We start from the raw sequence: 22,117 nt of genomic DNA, 5'->3' as shown, positions 1-22,117 counted from the left end.
GCAAAGAATATGTTTTGCCCCTATAGGGAATTCCTAGTATGGGAAATGCTTTCCACAAAACAGATAACAACTAGCTTGTGATTTTAAACATGGAACTAATCACAAAATTCCAGATCTGGAAGGGACTTCTGAGGCCATTTTGTTTATATCATCTCAATGGATGGTATTGGGTGTTTGAGCTGTTCCAAAGTGGACGCCCAGAACTCTGCACTCTATTTTGCTTTTGTACTGTAGTTGTTATTGCTCACAAAGGTGATTTCATCTTTTTGCCAAGCTCCCTATTCAGATCTTGCTTGTGATTTAGAGTTGGAAAGAATGCCTTTGGTTGTGAGGAAGTAAGGGCCTAGCCCACTGCCCTCCATCCAGCTGTGATAGTGGTAAATGGAGAAGTGAGCCCTGAAACTTTCTGCCTGCAAGAGTTCCTTGTCTCCCACAACTCCCAGCTCACTGGATTTCATTTTATTATTAGTAATTTAATGAATCTTTAATATTAATAATGAACAACAATAACAAAACCAGAATAAAAAGTAAAATGCAATTGGGTTTCTTAATTTACTTGCATTGGGATAAAATTTAGAGTATCTAGCACCGACTACTAATTTATGTGGCTACGTTTTTAGACAAGAATGAATTTTTAAAATTTTATTTCTTTTGCTATTCTACATTTGAAATCTGCATATTGGGTATGTTTTATTCAAAGAGGAGAAATGTATTTCTAAGGAGGGCGAAACAGGTTCCTTATGTATCAGAAGATGATTCAGTTATATTAGAAAATATGGTTGCCAAGGACTCTGATTTACTGGGGCTTCTGTTCTACTTCTTTGTATCTAGAAACAAAAAAAACATCAAGAAACTCTCCCGTTTAGTTGTCCGCCCCCACACAGATGCTGTTTACCACGCCTGCTTTTCAGAGGATGGGCAGAGGATTGCTTCCTGTGGTGCTGATAAAACCTTACAGGTGAGACAGAGCTGGTGCATGTGAGCTCAGTGAGAAGTGGGAGGCAGGCGGGAGGCCCGCCGGGGAGGAGATGGTGTTGATCCTACAAGGTGAGGAGACAAGCATCAGAAGCCCCCACCTGGGAACAGGCTTGGCTCTCAGGGATGTTACATCATCTTTATCTCTGGAGATTTTTAAGGACAGTCTTGACTTTGAAGCCTTCCCCTGCCTCTGTCTGACCTGCTCATGAACTTGCTGGCAGATGTGGAGGGGGCTTCCGCACCTCCTCAGTTTAGCTCTCTCATCAGTCTAGCCATCCCCCCAGATCCCCAGGCACATGTAGCAGCTCTCTTCCCTCTTCTCCCCACATCTGTCTTCTATCTTCTCCATGAAAAATGGGCCAAGAGCTGGAAGGAGGAGGCTGGGCAGTAACTCCAGTAGTTTCAGCTTGATGCACTATCTGTAACTCTGAGGGTTGCTCTGCCTGCAAACAGCAACTGGCCTGTGTTATTTTCTGAAGTGACTTCATGACATTTGCAAGGTGTTTATTTTTAAAAATTAATGTTGAGCTTTTCCCATTAACATCTCAGTCATAATGTACCCTCTTTTGTATGGGTACATAAAACCATTCCTCTCTTGTATGGAATGGTTAAGCAACACCCTTCTATGTACCATTCTGCATCTGTAGCCACTTCCCTTTCTACTGAAAGTAGGGGGGCATGGTTTGTCCCTCCAGTTCTCAGGCTGGCTTCCTTTTAGTGTTGTTTTCATTTATATCATTGGAGTCATTGGGGATGTTTTCTTTCTGTTTCTTCCAACTCTGTACTGCTTCATGCCATTTGACTTATATTTCTCTGAATTTCATAATTTCATCATTTTTAATGACAATATAATTCTGCATTACATTGTCATTCTCTAATTGACGGGCAACCCCTTTTTTGAGAGAGAGAATGTGTGAAAGAGACACACACACAGAGAAACAAAGAGAGAGAGACAGAGAGTGTGAGTGAATGAGTTGTGTGTGTGTGTGTGTGCCTGTATGTGTCTGCCAGAAAGAGTGCTATTATATCAGTGCCTATCTTTGATTTCCCTGGGGTATATGCCTATTAGTGGGAGCTTTGGATCTTAGGTTTTCTGACTTTTGTACCACGATTCCAAATGATTTTCATTCATTTTTCAGTAAAAGTGGATATTCTTGTGATGGTAGCTTCAATTCTGAAGGATACAGGATTGAATGTTTTGAATTTTTATAGACATTTATCTGGTGAATAGAGTGCCAGATCGGGAATCTGGAAGATCTGACTTCAAATCCAATCTCAGATACTTATTAGCTATAGCGACTCTGGACAAATCAGTTACCCATCTGCTTCGGTTTCCTCAACTGTAAATTGAGGATGGTAGTAGCCATTATTCACAGGGTTGTCAGGAGGCTTAAGTGAGATAATTTTAAAGTGCTTTAAACTTGGGGAGCTATAAAACCTGTGATTTTTTTTTTCTGCCTAGGAAAACAGCTTCTCTGTATGCAAGTCTGAATTTGCTTTGTAATTGATAGGCTTGGAGAGTTGTATAGGCACTGAATTTATCCCTGTTTGTTTGCATGCTATTTCCCCCATTAGAATGTGAGCTTTTTGAGGGCAGGCCCTGTTTTTGCCTTTTTAAGTATCTCCTTTGTTTAGCACAGTACCTGGTGCTAAGGTAGGCTGAACCTTCAATAAATGCTTAATTGATGGAAGTTACTTGCCTAGAATTGCTGTGTATGTGTGTGTGGGACCAGAAACGAGGCCTTCTGCCTCCACTCTTCCCTTTTTATTGGTCATGCCTTGAGGCTTCCCTGTCATTGTTGTTATTGTCGGAGTCGCTGTCATCATCATCATCATTACTATCATGATTTTTCCTGACATGCATTTAATCCTGTGTCCTGCAGGGGTCAGCATTGCAGTTTTCACTTTTTGAGTCCTTGAAAGACTGAGTTTTCTGCTTGTTGGAAAATGGTAGAAAAAAGTTCCCCTACAGTTATGCCCTTCTACTTTCTGAAGGGTACAGATGTCTTAATGATAGTTAATAAATGACAGATTGTTCACTAAAATGAAGGAAATTATCTCTTCACCAAAAAAAAAAAAAAATTAGTTTTTGAGTAGTTGTTTGCCAGCACTTATTTCATCTCTACAGTTAATATGTTAAGAGGATGCTTTGACACAAATTTCATTGCAGGATCCCAATTCCTTTCTCCCTCCCCCCTTACGTTCAGTAAGTTGATGATGGAAGAATTAATTGGGATTTTTTTTTTTTTTTTTTTTTTTTTTTTTTTTTAATGCTCATGCAGGTCCTGAAAGCAGAAACAGGAGAGAGGCTCCTGGAAATCGAGGCTCACGAAGATGATGTGCTTTGTTGTGCTTTCTCCAAGGATGATAGATTCATAGCGACCTGTTCAGTGGATAAGAAAGTAAAGGTAGGCAGATGCTTTGTCTGGTGGCTTGAGATTACAGTGTCATGGGTGGTTTTCCCTTCTTGTATTGTTTTTTTATTCCTTTAAAAGTCCTTCTCTGATTACTTGCCATGGACTGGAAATGATTCTAGGTGGTGGTGGGAGTCTCAAAGGCTTTGAGTAAAAGAGAGTAAAAGCTGGAAAGGCTTTGAGTACAAGCCTGGTGATAGACTACATGTCTTGTTTATGGATTGACTTAGGGCAGCTCACAACCATTATCTGGCTGGTCACAGGCTGGTACATTTTTTGGTTACAGTAACTCTTAAAGCCCACTTACCAAGTTGTACAGTGTGCATTGATGAAGGGACTGCCTACACTAATGAAATTAGAGAATCTTGAATTACTGGACTATTTATTTCATAATAGAAAGGTGAAAGCAGGTGGTGTAGATCCCAGTTTGCTAAATTATGGTTTGTTACCCCCAAATGGGGTCTGGTAACTGAATGTGGGGAGTTACAAAATTATGATTTATTTCCATTAAATGTTTGATTTGTATACCTGTTTCATATACTTACATACCCAGGGTCATGTAAAAGTTTCTCAGGCAAAAAAGGATTGCAAATGGAAAAAGTTTAAGAAGCCCTGGTGTAGATTACTGAAATTGGAACTGGAAGACTTGGGTCACGTTGTAGTTCTGCTACTTACTTTTCTCTAAACTTTAACAGAAAGCATTTAGCATTTCCTTCACTTGTGAATTTTAAAAAATACCTGATTTTGAGAAGGGGATCCAAAAACTTTGTCAGAATGCCAGAGGGGTCTATGATATCGAAAGGGCAGAGAACTTTTAGGCAAAGTGGTCCCCAAGACTTCTGGCTTAAAATCTTATGGACTCTTTTAATGTTTTTCTTGTGGACATGAATCTGTTCTGCCTGCTTCAAGATGGCACACTTGAAATCGTTTTGTTGCTTTGTGGAACACCAGAGATTCTTAGCTTATTCCACATGTAGATGGTTTTCGGAGGTTATTGAAACTCTAGAGGCAAAGATGAATTTGCATATTCTTAAATTATTTTTCTGCATATACTTTTAAGTAAAATGTTAGTTTGTATTAAAGTGTTGGCCTGTCTTGTTATGCAGCGTGTGATTTATGAAAGAGTTTCATTTAACGTGTAGTCCCTAATGGATCATAATCAAAGTACAGCTTGTCACAGACTCCGCGTGTACAGAGGGAAAGGCATGGATTGCTCGCTGCTCTTTCCATTTGGTCTTTGGCCAGGATGTCTCCATACTGCACGAGAGAGAAGCTGAGGCTGCACCTTCTCCGCAGGCCGCCCTGCGGGGAGAGAGCAGGGATGGATGGGTTCTGCTCCTGGCCTAGACTAGTTCCGTCCAGGCCCATTGGTGAGGCGGCTGCTGGCCCTGGGGTCAGGTAGCGGCTTCCTGTGTTCCATGTCCTTCTGAGCAGGGAGGGGGCCCGGGAGAGCTCCCTGGGGGCTTTGCACACCACCCACCACTTGTCAGGATGCCTCCCTGAGCCCTTGGAGAGGCTCATCTTCAGACCCCACCGTGTGGCCTGCACAAAACTGGGGAGGCCGCTAGGAGGCGCCGCAGCGCAGAGCCAGGGTCCAGAGCGGGGAAGGCTCGTCTCCCAGAGGGCCAGTCTGGCCTCAGCACTCACCTGCTGTGTGACCCTGGCAAGTCATTTCGCCCCGCCTGCCTCAGCGGCCTCCTCGGTGAAGGAAAGGGCCGCAGATCTCCACCTCCCTCTCCGCCCCCAGGACCTAGGCCAAGAAACCCCAATGGGGTCACGAGGTCAGATGTGACTGAAACACATGAACGGTGACTGGAAAGCCGAAGCCTAGTGACCCTGCGCGGGGCCCTGAGAAAGCTGGAATCCTTCCGGAGATTCACGGGGAGTTCCCAGTCTTCATTCATCGACAGAGGCGCTGAGCCTTCTGCAGGCTGCCTCCTTGCCCCTCAGATGCTAACTGTCTTTTCTGAGGGCCTCTTTCTGTCAGTTCTATGTATATTTTGTCTCTCTCCCTTCCTCCTTCCCTCTCTTTGCCCTACTTCTGCCCCCCCATCTCCTCCTCTCTGTACGGTCTGATAGCATGTGTACACAGTCTGTATCCATATATTGTCTCCTAAGGGACAAGCCTCGGGTTTCTTCTCATTTCCAGGGCTCAGCACACAGTGAGCATTAGCAAATACTTGTTGGTTCATTAATCAGTGTTTTCAGGAAAATTGTAATTATGCCCCAAAAGACTCTCCTGGGTAGGCTAGTGGGGACATTTCCTTCTTTGCCTCTGTTTGACTCTAAGCAGATTGATGCTTATGCCCTGCATGGCATCAACTCTGCACAAAACATGAATTCAGGATCCTTGTGGGCCTCTGCTTTTCCTTTGAGAAGGTTGAATTGTCATGAGTCTCTGAGTGGTACAGAGGAAAGTCACTTTGCTACTTTGGCATTTTTTTCATCCTGTTTAGATTTGGAATTCAAGGACTGGAGATCTGGTACACACCTATGATGAGCACACCGAGCAGGTCAACTGCTGTCACTTTACCAATATGGAGCATCACCTTCTCTTAGCCACTGGCTCCAATGACTACTTCCTCAAAGTAAGTGTAAATGTTGAGATAATTTTTTACAATTTATTAGTGCGGCTTAAAATGCCTCCCTTAATTTCTTTATATTTAAGCATCGGATCTTACATTTTGAGGTGAAAGAGTTCTTGGAGTGAGGCAGAGAAAGATTAAGGGATTGCCCCAGGCTTTGTAAGCTTAGTGAGTATCTAATGTGGGATTTGAACTTGGTTAGACCTTCTTGACTCTATGCCCAGCACCCTAACCACGATGCTGCAGGGCATATCAGTGTATGGTAAGATCTTGTAATTAATAATCACTGAAAGAAGGATGTTGTATACTTATCTGAGAATATGAGACCCAGGGATTAAATCTCCCAGGGATCTTGAAAGAGATCATTTTGACTTTTGTCATTTCCAAGTCATTTCCAAGTGGCAAGTTTCACTCTGGGAACCCTTATGAGTTTTTCTCCCAAAGTGTAGTAACTGCAGTTAATAGTTAAGTTACTAGATTGAAGATTTGTATTGAGAAGTACCAGAAACATCTATTTCTGGAGTTAAACAATACTTTTGCTATAGATTGCCTTTTAGAAACATCTGTGGGGAATTCTAGTCGCTGAGATGCACCTTCCATTTGAATGTTGCCTCAGAAGCAAAAGCGTAACTGTTCTAAACTAGTTAGTTAAAGTAGGCAGTAACTGTCTAGCCAGTTATTTAGTGCTCAAACTAATGGGGTAGGTAAATCTTATCGTTCCCTAGTGTCCCTTAGATTCTCATCTAAGTGCTGTCCCAGTGCTAGGTATTCTAATTCATGGCACCTCTGGAATACTATGAATTAAATATCTTTGTTTAGCTTAAGAAAAACAAAAGAAGCAGAGTTAGTCTTGAGGTAAAGGAGAAAGTCCTTATCAGTTTGACCTGCCTGACAGTGGAATGTATTGCTGTGGGAGGTGGGGACTCTCCATTGCTGGAGGTCTTCAGGTAGAGGCTGGATGACCACTGGTTGACTTGGTTGTAAAGGAAATTGCTACTCAGATATGGGTTGGATTTGTTGGCCTCTGAGGTCTCTATTAGCCCTGAGATTCTGCATGATTTTCATATCATCACTAAGCCTTCTTGTTTCTACTTCTACTTAGCTCTGGGATCTGAATAAGAAGGAGTGTCGGAATACCCTGTTTGGTCATGCAAATTCTGTGAACCACTGCCGATTCTCACCGGACGATAAATATTTGGTCAGCTGCTCAGCAGATGGAACGTTGAAGGTGTGCTTTTGTTTGTGCTCAAAATGGATGATAGTTTCATTGAATATATTCTGATTTATTGGAAAGTTCTTAGATTTAAAAATAAGAGCCATTGATCAATTTTCCATCAACCTTTTCCCCTGAGCATGGTCAATTTAACTGTCACTGTTAGTCATAACAGATGCCCAGGAATAGTTTACAGTCTTGTTCTTGAAGTACATATTCTTTGGGTTCATCAGCTGAAGAATATATTAAGGTATATAACATTTTCAATTGTATGGGATTGGTACTTTAAGAGATCTCTAAAGATAACATGGCACAGAGCATGGGAAGCTGGTTTCAGAGACACAAAGACCTGGATTCAAGTGCTGCCATTGACATATCCTAGGCAGGTTGCTTCTTTGTAGATCAGGTGCCTTCCTGCATTCATAGAGGGACTTTCCTTGTTGGGAGTTCCATAACAGTGAGTTCACAGTTTTGATTGAGCAGTAACAGATGGATTAAGTCAAAGAATATTTATTAACAGTTACTGACTTTTATGTCTCCACTGATGCCCTGCATTGAATGCATCATTGTAGTCTTGAGTTTTCCTCATCTGAAAAATGAGGAGGTTGGATTAGATGAAGTTCCTTCGGACTCCAAATCAGTGGTCTCAGCACCCTGTGATCTGGAATTAACAAGGCAGGTCCTGCCAGGCTGTCACCCTCTCAGTCTTGGCCTGGCAAACATGGGTTTATCTCCTTAGATTAGTTTTAGATTCTTCTCTCCCTCAAGCTTCATAAAGTATGGCTGTTTCTTACCGTTGGGTGACTTTGAGATCCTTCCCTTCCTTCCCTTTTCCTTGGAATCTAAGCTCAGGCTTTAATGCCTGTGAACAGTTTCTTAAAATGGTTCTTTTCTCTCCTGGGCTTTGTTTTTCCAGATCTCAGAGCTGCTAGAACAATTTCCCTCCAGTGCCATTTTCATCACATAATTTACCTATTTAATTCAGTTCAATTCAGCAAGCATTTATTAAAACCCTGCTTCATGCAGGGCCCTATGCCTTGTGTGGGGGATACATAGAAATAAAACACTCCCTGCCTCCTGAGGCTCATACCTGTGAAGTGACAGTAAATGCAAGAATCTTTGAGGCTGGAGAGAGGCCTACCAGGGGCATCAGGAAGGGCTTCCCAGAGAAGGTGGCATCAGAGCTGAGTCTTGGAAGGAAGCCCAGGTGAGGGAGCCAGGTATTTATTCTAGGCTTTTCAGAGGCAGTGAGGTAGCAAAGGGAATTACAAGAGCTTTTGGAGTTCTTTCTTTTCCACCTGATCTTGAAGGCTCACCACCTCCTGGAATGCCCTGGTATTTTCTAGGTATGTCCAACTCTTTGTGACCCATTCTTGGCAAAGACTGGAGTGGTTTGTCATTTCCTTCTCCAGCTCCTTTTACAGATGAGAAACTGAGGTAGAGTCAAGTGAGAAAGTCCAGTATTATAAAGCTAGTAAGTATCTGAGGCCAGATTTGAATTCCAGGTCTTCCTTACATCAGGACTGGCTATCTGTGCACTGCAGTGCTAACTCACTTTATTTACATTTACATCCTGCTCATTGAGTGGCAGGAAAGTTTAATGGATAAAGAGCCAGCCTAGAAGTTGGAAGACACCCAGAAGTGATACACAGCCTGTGCATTATGTCCCTGGGCAAGTAACCATCCCTGTTAGTGCCTGGGGCAACTCTGAGGTTCAGAGAAGGTGCTGACTGGTCCAGCCCCACCTTCTCTTCTCTGATGTTGTATTTCCAGTTGTTGACCTGCTTCTTGTTTTACTTTCAGAAGAGATGAAAATGGGGATTTTGATGAAAAATCTGATAAAAAGTAGTGCTTGATTTAGAAAAAGAACTCGGGGATGATGGGTGGACAGAGTTTTGTTAATAGAAATTTTAAAAAATTTAAATCTTTTTAAAAATCAAAGCTTTGGGATGTGCGTTCAGCCAATGAATGGAGTAGCATTGATGTGAGGCAGCACTTCTTGAATTCTGATGGACGTCAGGAAGATGTGGAGGTGATGGTGAAATGTTGCTCCTGGTCCAGCGATGGGATGCGAGTGATGGCAGCTGCTGCCAACAGGCTCTTGGTATGTATGGACATGTAAAGTGATCAATGGAATGTTTTCCTTTTCATTGTTGAAAGGTACATCGGGGTGGCTTGTTTTTATTCCCAAGCATGTATGATATAGATATTCTTGGATACAATAAAGAAAAAGTAAGAAAAAGTAGTTATGTGATGCTGGCCAAGTCACTCATCAGCAATAGAAGGTGATCTGTAGGAAACTATAGGACAAGGAAATCCCGCTTCTATCTCATGCAGGGGCTTTGAATCTGGGGTCCAGGAACTTGTTTTTAAAAATATTTTTGTAACCATATTTGAATATAATTGGATTTCTTTATAATACCATGCTTTTTTTTTTTTTTTTATAATACCATGTTTTTTTTTTTATTTTCTGTACGAGATTAGTGACTCCTCTGTAAACCTGCACCAAGGGATTTATTTTCCTGGAGCAGTTAGATTTACCCAGGTTTTCACACCTAATATATGATACAGGTCTGAGGTGGGATTTGAACCTATGACTGAACTCTTGGACTCCTCCCTACTGTACCGGCAGGCTTTCATTTTATACATGTAGTGTTTTTAATGTTAAAGAGCTGTCATACCCATTACCTTGTTTGACAACTAACTGATGTGAGAGGCAGAGCAAGTGATGCTAATTTTACAGATGTGGAAGCAGGTTCATTGGAAACTTTCTCCAAGACTGCACACAGATATATTCTTAGTTGCAGATTACAGCCACGAACCTCATAAGCCATAGATTCAGAATTAAGATCTGAATCTCTCAAGTCTCAATCCAGTCCTCTGTCCATTGGGCAACACTGTCTCTGTAACAGTAATTAAAGGGAAATGTAAAATTAAACCTATAATACGTACTAACTGTGCATCAGATTACTGTGTTTTATGCTTTACAAATATTATCTCATTGGAGCCTTAAAACAACCCTGGCAGGGAGGGGCTGTTACTATCCCCAGTTAATAGTTGAACATATTGAGGCAAACGGGGTTAAGTGACTTGCTTAGAATCATACAGCTGGTAAGTGTCGGAGATCAGATTTGAACTCAGGTGTCCCTGGCCCCAGGTGAAAATGTAAAACATGACCTCTGAAGTTTCTTCTAGTTCTGCACCTCTAATTTTTGATTCTGGGTCCTGTGACTTTTTAGTCACATGTATGCATTTGCACACAGAAAGGTGATTCATTGAGACAAATGTGTAACTGCACAAATACAGAGGGAGCATGCCCCCTAGACCTGAGGAGGAAAATTTAGGAAGCTTTTTTTCTTGTGCACGTGTGTGTGTGTGTATACAAGTAATTCTTTGCAAAATTTATTGATGTTAAATAATATATCCAGGAGAACACCTATGGGATTTTGGGCAATTCACTTCTCTTAATCTCAGTTACCTCTTTTGTAAAATAGGACCAATAGTGCCTGTAGTAGCTGTTTCACAGGTGGTTGTGAGCATCACATGAAATAGTGTAGGCAAAAGGTTTTGCAAGCCTTGAAATATAATAAAGAATACAATCTATTATTAAGCATAAACTGCCTTCCCTGCTTCTGAAATCATCATACTGCATTTGTTATGTTAAATTAAAGCTGTTGACTGAATGAACAAGTGAAAGAAAATTAAGTCTTAATTTTCAGATCCTTTATTAGATTATGGCACTGTGAGAACTCTACTTTTCTCATTTGATTGGTCTTTTCTTCTTTTATTCCTCATTGCTGCACCTGCCTCCTTTCCTGTGACCCTCTGAGCTGTCATTTTGCTCCTCATGTTGGGCCTTTCCCTTTACTATAGTGGTCTGTAGCTATTTACCTCTCACCAACTATTCTCTTTTTCAGAAGATTATTTTCAGGAGTCACCTTTTCTTTCTTTCTTTCTTTCTTTTTTTGGAGGTGCTTTCTTTTTTTCCTCCAATAGTATTTTATTTTTCCAAATACATGTAAAGATAGTCTTCAACATTAATTTTTGTAAAACTTTGTGTTGTGAATTTTTCTCTTTCTTCCTTACCTCCTTCTTCCCTAAGACAACAAGCAATCTGATATAGATTAAATATGTGCAATTCTTTTAAACATTTATATATTTGTCTTGTTGTACAAGAAAAATCAGATGAAAAGAGAGAAAATCACAAGAAAGAAAAAATACCAAACAACAAAAAGGTGAAAATACTGTGCTTTGATCCACATTCAGTCTCCATAGTTCTTTCTTTAGATGTGAATAGCATTTTCTATCCCAAGTCTATTGGAATTGACTTGAATCATTGCATGCTTGAAAAGAGTTACGTTCATCACATAATCTTGTTGTTACTGTGTACAATGTTCACTTAGTTCTTGCTCACTTCACTTAGCTTCAATTCATGTAAATCTCTCCAGGCCTCTTTGAAATCACCCTGCCAATTGTTTCTTGTAGAACAATAATGTTCCATAATATTCATATACTATAACTTATTCAGACATTCTCCAATTAATGAGCATCCACTCAGTTTCCAGTTCCTTGCCACTACAAAAAGGGCTGCCACGAACATTTTTGCACATGTAAGTCCTTTTTCCTACTTTATGATCTCTTTGAGATACAGCCCCATTAGACACACTGCTGGATCAAAGGGTATGCACAGTTTGATAGCCCTTTGGGCATAGAAGAATCATCTTTTCTTGAAAATATTTCAGCTCCCACAGTCCTTCAGGCAGCTTCTTTATGGTGTTATCTGGTCTTTCTAGGGCCATAGGGTCTGCCTCTCTCTCAGGGATACCGTTCACTGCTTCCTTTCTTTTGCAGGGATAACTAAATAACCAGGATGCTCTCAGGAATATGATAATGCTGCAATTCCCACAGTTACCAACATGGGCCTGAATTTCTTTCCCTCCAGGACTGCAATTCAGCCTTAAATTGTCATCAAATGAAAATTGAAAATTGGTATAAAGTACTTACTGCTTTTTTAAATAGAAGTCTTGAAAGAATATATTCAGTGGCTTAGAAACTTCTTAGACATTGAAAGGAAGCGTGAATAAGTCAAAAATAGTTTGTTTTTCAGTCTTCCCATGGGGAAATGTCTTGGACACAGGGAAGTCATTTTTTTGCTTTAGCAACAAACTAAAAATGGTTGAATTAATTGCTTTTTTGAAAGTTTTTGTTTAGCCTTATTACAGAGGTCTTCATTCACCAAGACACTTTTTGCCATTGGGATAAATCAGCACATAGCAGACTCTCACTAATTACCTGGGATCATGCAGTGTGGCTTGCAGCCCCTCTGAATGTTCTCATCCTGTTTGATCTTTGTCTGGAGCTCTCCAAGATCCCTTAGAAATGAGTTTATTTGCCTCACTAGAGGTCTTTTCTTGTTCTTTGAAATCTCAGAAGTGCTTGTGGATACCTTGGGCTGTGCCTTTTCATGGCCAACCTACCTGTTCTTCTAGTCATTAGTATTTTTGATAGGATTTTGTATTACCTCTCTCTCTTTTAAAAAAAAATTGTTGATGATTTTAAAAAATACAGTTGCCTTCTAGTCACTGCTTACTTAGAAAACAGTTTCCTCTCAAAACAAAGAATTACAGACGAGCAAGACAGATAATTGTCCATGTTTGAGAATGTATACCTCATCCTGCATCTGTAGTTCCTCACCTCTGTCTGAGAGGTAGAATACAGGCTTCCCCTTCTGGGCCTTGAAGTTATTGTTGCTCACCTTATTGTTTGGAGTTGTTTTTGTATTTTTGTACATGTGGATCCTAGTCCCTTTTTATGATCTCTTTGGGATACAGACTTAGTAGTGGTATTGCTGGCTCAAAGGATATGCCCAGTTTGACAGTTCTTTGGGCATAGTTCCAAATTGCTCTTCAGAATGGTTGGATCAGTTCAAAACCCCACCAAGAATGCATTAGTATTCTGGTTTTCTAATGAGTTTTCCAATATTTATTATTTTTGTTTTCTGTCATATTAGTCAATCTGAGAGATATAAAGTGGTACCTTAGAGTTGTTTTAATTTACATGTTTCTAATCAGTGGTGATCTAAAGCATTTGAGATCTCTTTTTCATTGTTTCTTGGGGGGGAGCTTCATGGAAGCAATTTCTTTAGAGTTCATTATGTATCTTTCTTTCATCCTTTAAGTTATTCATGATGTAATTTTTTTTTCCAAATCCACAGTCTATGCTCTGAAGTCACATACAATATTACAGGGAGTATGGGCATATTAAAGAAATGGGCTTTTGTAGCAAAGAGTAGATTGGGATTATTGAAAGGACTGTGTAGTTGCCCAAAGGTGGTTCAACTACTGTTAAAGTACTTCCTAGACTCCCTAAATGTCTGCAAAACTCAGCTTTAGAACAGCTTCCTGCAGGAAGCCTGGCCTGATCTCCTCCAGTACTAGTGTCCTGGGCTCCAGAAATTGCTTGGTAAGGTGTTGTTTCTGAATGTCCTTTCTTCCCCAATAGGCTAGAAGTTTTTTGAGGTCAGAGGCTGTTTCAGTCAATCAGTTATCATTTATTAAGCACCTGCTGTGTGCCCTCCAGGATTTTTTCCCCAAGAAAATCCCAAATAAAGTCATAAAAAGCAAACATGACTGAACAACCACAGAATGTTCCATCCAGCCACTGTGTTAAGCACTGGGAATCCAAAAAAGGGCAAAAGGCAGCCCTTATGCATAGGGAACAGCCCTTTTGCATAGGGAACTTAAAATCTAATGGAGATACAACATATAAAGAATTATATACAGAGCAAGCTATGTACAGGATAAATGCTGTTGTTCAGTTGTTCAATTTTCTCTGACTCTTTAAGATGCCAGACCCTCTATACTCCTTTATCTCTCCAAGTCTGTCCAATTCGTGCTCATTGTTTCTGTGAGACTCTCTATCCATCTCATTCTCTGCTGTTTGTTCTTTTTTCCATTTGCCTTCAATCTTTCCCAATATCAGAGTCTTTTCCAATGAGTCTGATCTTCCCATCATGTGGCCAAAGTAAACCTGAGCTTCTATATTTGACTTCAGTGAATAATCTGAATTAGTTTTTTTAAGTATTGACTGATTTGATCTCCTTGTTCGAGTGATTCTCAAAAGTCTTCTCAAGAACCAGAATTCAAAAAGTCGATTCTCTGTTGCTCAGCTTTCTTTATAATTCAGCTCTTACCATCATACATTGCTACTGGAAAAACTAGCTTTGACTATACAGACCTTTGATAGCAAGGGATTGTAGATACTTCTTAGTATGCTGTCCAGATTTGCTATAGCTTTTGTTCCAAGAAGTGTCCTTGAATTTCATGGCTGCAGTCACCATCCACAGTAATTTTTGAGTCCAAGAATATAAAATCTGACACTGCTTCCATTTCTTCTTCCTCTCTTTGTCAAGAAATGATGGGCCTAGTTACCAAGATCTTAATTTTTTTTGATGTTAAGCTTCAAGTGGTTTTCACATTCTTTTCTTTCATTTTCATCAAGAAGTTTCCTAATTCCTCTTCACTTTCTGCCATCAGAATGGTATATATATATATATATATATATATATATATATATGTATATGATTGCTGATATTTCTCCCAGCAATTTTAATTAAAAAAATTATTATAGCTTTTTATTTACAAGATATATGTATGAATAATTTTTCAGCATTGACAGTTGCAAAATCTTTTGTTCCCACTTTTCCCCTCCTTCCCCCCCATCCCTTCCCCCAGATGGCAGGTTGACCAATATATGTTAAATATATGTTAAAGTATAAGTTAAATACAATGTATGTATACATGTCCATACAGTTATTTTGCTGTACAAAAGGAATCGGACTTGGAAATAGTGTATAAAAGGAAATCAAAAATGCAGGTGGACATAAATAGAAGGATTGGGAATTCTATGTAGTGTTTCATAGTCATCTCCCAGAGTTCTTTCACTGGGTGTAGCTGGTTCAATTCATTACTGCTCTATTGGAACTGATTTGGTTCATATCATTGATCAACCTTAATTCTTGTTGATAAATCCAGCCTGTCATTTTGCATGATGTGCTCTGCATAGAAGTTAAATAAAATGACTGTATACAGCCTTTTCATGCTCCTCTTCAAATCTTAAACTGTATCAGTTGTTCCATGTTTGGTTCTAAGTGTTGCTTCTTGACTTACATATGGGCTTCTCAGGAGGTAAATAAGATGATCTCATGATCTCATACTCTCATCTCTTGGAAGGTTTGCTACATTTTGTCATGATCCACACAGTCAAAAGCTTTAGTATAGCAAATGAAGTAGAAGTAGATGCTTTTAGGGAATTTGCTTACTTTCTCCATAATTCAGCAAATGTTGACAATTTAGTCTCTAAATTGTCTATAGTCTCTAGACTAAATTTAGTCTCTAGTTCCTCTGCTTTTTTGAAAACCATCCTGCTCTTCTGGTAAGTCTCAGGTCATATATTGCTGAAGGCTAGCTTGCAGAATCTTAAGTATAACCTTGTTGGTGAGTGAAATGAGTACAATTGTTTGATAATTGGAATGTTCTTCGGCATTGTCCTTTATCTTTTTCAGTCCAGTGACCACTGTTGAATTTGCCAAATTTGTTGGTATATTGAAAGCAACTTTAGTCACATTATCTTTTATGATTTTAAATAACTGAGCTGGAATTCTGTCACCTCCACTAGCCTATTAGCAATACCTTCCTAGCCCAATTGATTTCATTCTCCAGAATATCTGGCTCGAGGTCAGTAACTACACCATCATGGTTATCAGTGAAATTAAGATCTTTCTTGTATAATTCTATATTTACTTGTCACCTCTTCTGCTTCTGTTAAATCCCTACCATATTGTCTTTTATTTGCCTATTTTGCATGACACATTCCCTTGATATTTATTTTCTTGAAGAGGTCTCTTTGTCTTTCTCATTCTGTTGATTTCTTTGCATTGCTTATTTAATAGAACCTTCTTATTTCTCCTTGTTATTCTCTGAAATTCTGCAATCAGTTGAGTATATCTTTACTTTTCTTCTTTCCCTTTTACTTTTCTTCTTTCCTTAGCTTTTTGTAAAGCCTCCTCAGACAGCCATTTTGCTTTCTTGCTCTCCTTTTTCTTTGGAATGTTTTATGTGTCTGCTTCCTGTACAATATTGTGAACTTCTGACCATAGCTTTTCAGGCAATCTATCTCTCAGATCTAGTCCCTGAAATATATTCATCACCTCCAATTTATACTCATAAGAAATATCATCTAGGTCTTACCTATATGGTCTGATGGTTTCCCCTACTTTCTGTAAATTTGACTTTTGCAATAAGAAACTCATGGTCACAACAATCAGCTATAGGTCTTGTTTTAATTGATATATAGAGCTTCTCCAGTTTTGGCTGTGAAGTATATAATCAAATCAGATTTTGGTATTGGTATAGCTGATGTCCATATGTAGAGTTACTTTTTGGGTTGTTGAAAAAGAATATTTACTATGACCAAGTAGTTATCTTGACAAATCTGTTAGTCTCTCTTCCCCCTCATTTTGCACTCCATGGTTAAACTCTCCTGTTATTCCAAATTATCTTTCAATTTCTTGCATTAACCTTCCAATCCCCTATGATGAATGTGACATTTTATTGTAAGTCTTTATAGAACTGGTCAACATTGTTCTTTTTGACATCAATGGTTGGAGCTCAGACTTGTATTACTGTGATGTTGTCTGGTTTGCTTGGATTCAAACAGATATTATTTAATTCCTTTTTGAGATTATGCCCTAATACTGCCTTTTCTCACCATTTTATTGACTGTGAGGACTACTCCATTTCTTCTAAGAGATTCTTGCCCATAGTGGTATATGTAATGATTACCTGAATTACATTTACCCATTGAACCCAAAGTTCACTAACAAGTAAGAAGTCAATATTCCCATCTCCTGTTTGACCACATCCAGCTTACCTGGGTTCATAGATGTTACATCCCATGTTCCTGTGCAGTATTGATCTTTACAACATTTGATTTTCCTTTAGTTACCAGATGTATCCACAGTTGAACTTCCTTTTGGCTTTGGCCCAGCCCCTTCATTAGTATTGGGTCTATTTGTAGTTTTCTCCGTTCTTCTGCAATAACAAGTTGGATACCTTCCAACCTTAGGGTCATCTCTTTTATCATTTTAATACTGTCCATGGAGTTTTCTTGGCAAAGATACTAGAGTGGTTTGCCATTTTCTTCTCCAGTAGATTACCTTTTGTCAGAATTTGCCACTATGACATGAACATCTTTGGTTACCCTGCACAGCATAGCTCATAAGGTTTCATTGAGCTGCACAAGCCCCTCTTCTGTGACAAGATGGTGATCCAGGATAAATAGGAAATAATTAATGGAGGGTAGGCACTAGAATTGAGAGACTAGGGAAGGCTTCCTGTAGTGATGAGATTTTAGTTGGAATTTAAAGGAAGCCAGAGAAGTTAGCAGTGAAAGTGGAGGAGGGAGAAGCTTCCAGGCATGGGGGACAGCTGGAGGGAATTCTCAGAACTGAAAGATGAAGGCTCTTGTTTGTGATTAAAGAGCCTGTATTGGGGAGTGAAGTGTAGGAGGACTAAAGAGGTAGGAAGAGGCTGGGTGGTGAAAGGCTTTGAATGTCAAACCGAACATTTTGTTTTTGATGATGGAAACATTTTTGTTTTCGTATTTTCAATGTAAAACATAGTAGGCACATAATAAATGCTTGTAAATGCATAAAGGAATTCATCTCTCTTAAATATAGTGGTCAGTAGTTTTAATAATGATAATTTTGGACACTTCAAGCATTTTTTATACATCTATTATTTGTCAGGCTTTGCTAGGAATTTGGGATATCATTTTCCAAGAAGCATTTATTAAATACCTCTTCTCTGCCAGACACTAGAGATAACAAAGGCAAATGTAAAACATCTCTTACCTTCAAAGAGCTTACATTCTACAAGAGGGAAGCACTATATGTTCACAAGAGAAGCACATTTGCAATCTGCACAAGTAATTTTAGGGAAGGGACAGGAGAGGCCTAGTGCCTGGGGGTTTGGGGCAGACTTCTTTCCACGGAGGTAAGACCAGAGTTCTGAAGAATGATAGGGACAGCCTGGGGAAAGGTTGCATTTTACTTGCGTGGCATCTCCCTTTTTTGTGTTCAAAGTCACTGCAGATGATCAATTCTCATTTGGGTTGGCTTATGCTTGAACAAAAATAAAAATTTATTTTTATTTTAATTTTATTTGCAGGTTTTTGATGTTCATAGCAGGAATCTGGTAGGACAAATCCATACTGGTTATAGCAGCACCATCCGGTACTGTGATTTCTTTCCCAAGAGTCACCTTGCTGTGGTAGCCCTGTCCCACTACTGTGTGGAGGTGAGTTGCTGAATCCTTTGAATTTGTTGGGCCCTCTCCCCTCAGGTTGGGTGGACTGCAAGATCCTAGTTTTAGATCTGGAAGAGACCCGGGAGGTCAGTGAGTCTGAGAAAGGTTAAGTGACTTGCCCAGATCTAGCTTGCACACTGATCCATAGCTGAGGTGAGATTTGAATCCAAGATCTTTTGACTCCAGGCCTAGTCTTTTATCCACAGAAGCCATGCTGCTTCTGGATAGGAAGGTTTGACTTCTGATTCAGAATCCCTTTCCAACCCCTTGGAGGAGAAGATGAAGGACCTTGTGGGAACTGAAGGGTTAAAATCAATCACAGAAACTTGCAATTGTGTTGCAGCTACAAGCAAATCTGTCTTTCAGACGTTTTTCATTTTCCCTGTAGGTGAGGGGAATGAGAGAGATGTATGCTCCTCTCCTTTCCCCAAGGGTCTTTTTTGTTGAATTTAAACTTTAGGAGGGTGGGCACCATTTTTCACTTTTGTCTCTGTATCCTCTGGACCTAGTCCATTAGCCAGCACACAATAGGCACTTCATGGCTTCTGCTGACCACATAAGAGAAGTGGCCCTCCATGTGTCTGAGAGGAAATGGAGAAGTTGGTTTTTGTCCACAGCCAGAGTCTGTTGGTGGGTGTTTATTGAAATGCAAGACTTGTTGCAGTTCTTCAAGGAAGACTTAAAACTTTAACTCCAACTTTATGGAGAGAGGGGCTCTGCCAGTTCCTCTCCACAGACAAAGTATAATTTACATTAAATAATGTATGCCCAGGTCAGTGTTTCAAGGAGAAAAATGAACACTCATGAGTCTCATTCAGATTTCCCGGGTGCCTGAGAAGAGCAGGCAGGCAAAGCAGAGAATCAGAATGTGGGAGGGTGGAAAAGAGGGGCCTTGGCGTCTGCTTCTGGGCTGGGTGCTCTCTTAAGGCCTGTGCCTGGAAGAGGGCCTGGCCGGGCTCTGAGCCCAGGCTGCCTTGTGGCCAGACCTGCCTGCCCAGCTGTTCCACTTGTTTCTTGAAATGAGAATGAATTTCTTGCATTGTCACAGGCCAGGACTGCTCAGGAAAGGCTGGTTCCACTGAGTTCCTCATTCCTTTCTTTCATCTGTGTTTTCAGTGTGAATTTTTTCTTTTTTCTCTTGCAACCTACCAGTCATCTGCAAATACAAATACTATAACATAGGAAGAGGATGCCATAATGTAACAGACAAAAAAGGAGGATTCTATAGCAAAGCATGAGCTTCAGTCAGTAAGCACGCATCTGTTAAATGTGTACCAGCCACTCTGCTGTATGTTGGAGATACACAGAAAACCAACCCTTCTTCCCAGGAGAGGGCGTACTTGGGAGCCAAAAATGAATGTGAGAGGAGCCCAGGCTGAGAGACTGGGAGGACAGTGGTGCCATTGACAATGAGAGACACTGGGGGAGGGAGGATTTGAGGAAAGCGCAGTGGAGGAATTCTATTTCAGAAATGTTGATTTTGAAATATGTGTGGGAGATGCAGGTGTATGAGACCTCCAGTAGGCACTGGGAAACTCAAAGCTAAAACTCAGGAAAGAGGTCAGGGCTGGGCTTGTAGAGCTGAGAAGCCCCTGCATCAGAATGATCATTGCTCCCACTGCTGGGAGCTGGTGAGAGCATTCTAAGAGATGGTATAGAGGGAGCAGAGAGGAAGGCCTGAGGCAGACAAGCACAGAGGATGAGTTGGCTACGGAGATGAAGAAGGGGCTGTCAGACAGTTAATTACTGTAGCACCATAACATTTACAAAGAGAAGCATGTGTCATGGGATCCTTATAACAGCTTTATGAAATAGATGTTATTATCCCAATTTTATAGTTGTGGAAACAGAGGTTGTTAAGGGATTTGCTCAGGATCACACATCCAGTGAATGTCTGAGGTCAGATTTGAACCCAGATCTTCCTGATTCCTAGCCCCAGAGCTCTGTCCTCAAGGGGAGAGAGCAGGCTGCAGAAATATCACACATACAAGATGAGGATTGATAAAAGGCCAAGAGATTATCTACAGTTTTTAAAAAGTGTATATTCCTTTAGGCAGGGAGTGATAGGACTATGATGTTTGTGTCTCCTTTAAAACATTTGAATTTTCTTCTCTTTGTTGAAAAAAAAAAAGAATATTTTATTGCTGGAAATGACTGTGTTTCTTCTGACTTTGCTGCTCTTTCTTTCTCTCCCTCCCCAATTCCTGAATCAGAACCTCCTTGTGAATAAGTGGAAACTTAAGGGAAGAAATTACAATTACTAGAATATTTCAGGTTTGGGAAACTGGCAAATTTTCCCATTTAACAGCAATAATAACTCTTATTTCTATAACATTTTGAGGTTTAATGAGTATATATACATATTTTAACATTTGTTGTTGTTCAGTCATGATCAACTTTTTGTGACCCCCATTTGACATAACTGATAGAGAAGGTTAGTGGTTGCCTTTAGGCCAGAGAGGACCTCATGTCCATCAAACCTGACTCTTACCCCTGCTCTGAGAAGCACTCTTTCATTGCCTTTTCATGTAATAGTCTGCACTCAACAGTGAGCTTTGTGCAGGCCAGCGGCTGCCACGGTGGTCACAGTCACTGTAGTCACTAGCATTCATGGTTGGCGGCCTAGGTCCTCATTTCAGACCTGCTTTCTTTGTTATTATTAATGTTGCCAGCATTTATGTCAGTCTTCTGTCCTCATCTCGGCCCCGCTTTTCTCATTCATCATCATTTCTGGCATTTTGTTTGCTTTTGTGTTTGCAGACATCTTTTGATCCAGTTCTCACAGTAACTCTGGGTGGCAGGTGATGGTCCTTTCATTTTGCAGATAGGAAAGCTGAGGCACAGGGGAAGTGACCTTGTCTACTCAGAAACTCACAGCTAGTGAGTATCTGAGGCCAGATTCAGACTCTCCAAATTTCCTCACTCCTAGTTCAACTTCCTGTTATTGTGCTCAATTGCTGCCACTCCCTGATTTTGTTCATGGCTTTGGTTTGGTTATAGACCAGTATGGAGCCTTCCCTTAAGGCTTAGGCCACACTTAGCCCTTTCTCACTCTGCTGGAAGCTCTTCTTCAGTGAGTGATTTCAGTGAGCTCTTCTAGGAGGAGCACGCTCTCCCATGGAGGAATAGAGAAAGGCCACTCAGGTGCAAACTGTTGTGAGGGATGAAGCAAGGCCCAGGAACCTCTCTCTCCATGAGTTTTTTTCTCATGTGAATGAATGTACATGTGAGAGCTGACAGGTGCTACAAAGCTCAAATATTGCCTAGGAAAGTAGGAATGATGTTCTTGGGGAGACTCTCCTATGGTGAAAATACGATCCTTACATCAAGATCTAAGCAGCTTGGAATTGGGGAGAACACAGGAGGAGTTGGAGGAAGGAGATTTGAGGGGCAGAGTATCTGCCTATTTCTGCATAATCACAACCTCTCAGGTCCTGAACTTGCTCATCTGGTAGGCAAGCAACAAGCATTTATTAAACACTTACTATATGCTAGGCACTGGACAGAGAGCTGGGGAGATAAATGCAAGCCAAAAGAAACAGTCCTTACCCCTCTTCCTCT

General features: G+C 40.4%; 1 protein-coding gene across 3 annotated transcripts in view; it reads left to right on the top strand.

Annotated features, from left to right (window-relative positions):
- APAF1 (apoptotic peptidase activating factor 1) overlaps window positions 1-22,117 on the top strand; it is an 84,547-nt gene that overhangs the window by 32,926 nt on the left and 29,504 nt on the right. For all 3 annotated transcript variants that reach the window (XM_012550588.3, XM_012550589.3, XM_012550587.3), the window contains 6 exons: window positions 832-958; window positions 3,261-3,386; window positions 5,849-5,980; window positions 7,080-7,205; window positions 9,133-9,294; window positions 18,419-18,547. In XM_012550588.3, the coding sequence (XP_012406042.1) occupies window positions 832-958; window positions 3,261-3,386; window positions 5,849-5,980; window positions 7,080-7,205; window positions 9,133-9,294; window positions 18,419-18,547 (802 nt within the window). The remainder of the gene's footprint in view (window positions 1-831; window positions 959-3,260; window positions 3,387-5,848; window positions 5,981-7,079; window positions 7,206-9,132; window positions 9,295-18,418; window positions 18,548-22,117) is intronic.

Source organism: Sarcophilus harrisii, chromosome 5 (genome assembly GCF_902635505.1).
Source record: "Sarcophilus harrisii chromosome 5, mSarHar1.11, whole genome shotgun sequence".
Lineage (NCBI taxonomy): Eukaryota > Metazoa > Chordata > Mammalia > Dasyuromorphia > Dasyuridae > Sarcophilus > Sarcophilus harrisii.
Note: the sequence above shows the minus strand (reverse complement) of the source record. Positions and strands in the feature narration are given on the sequence as shown.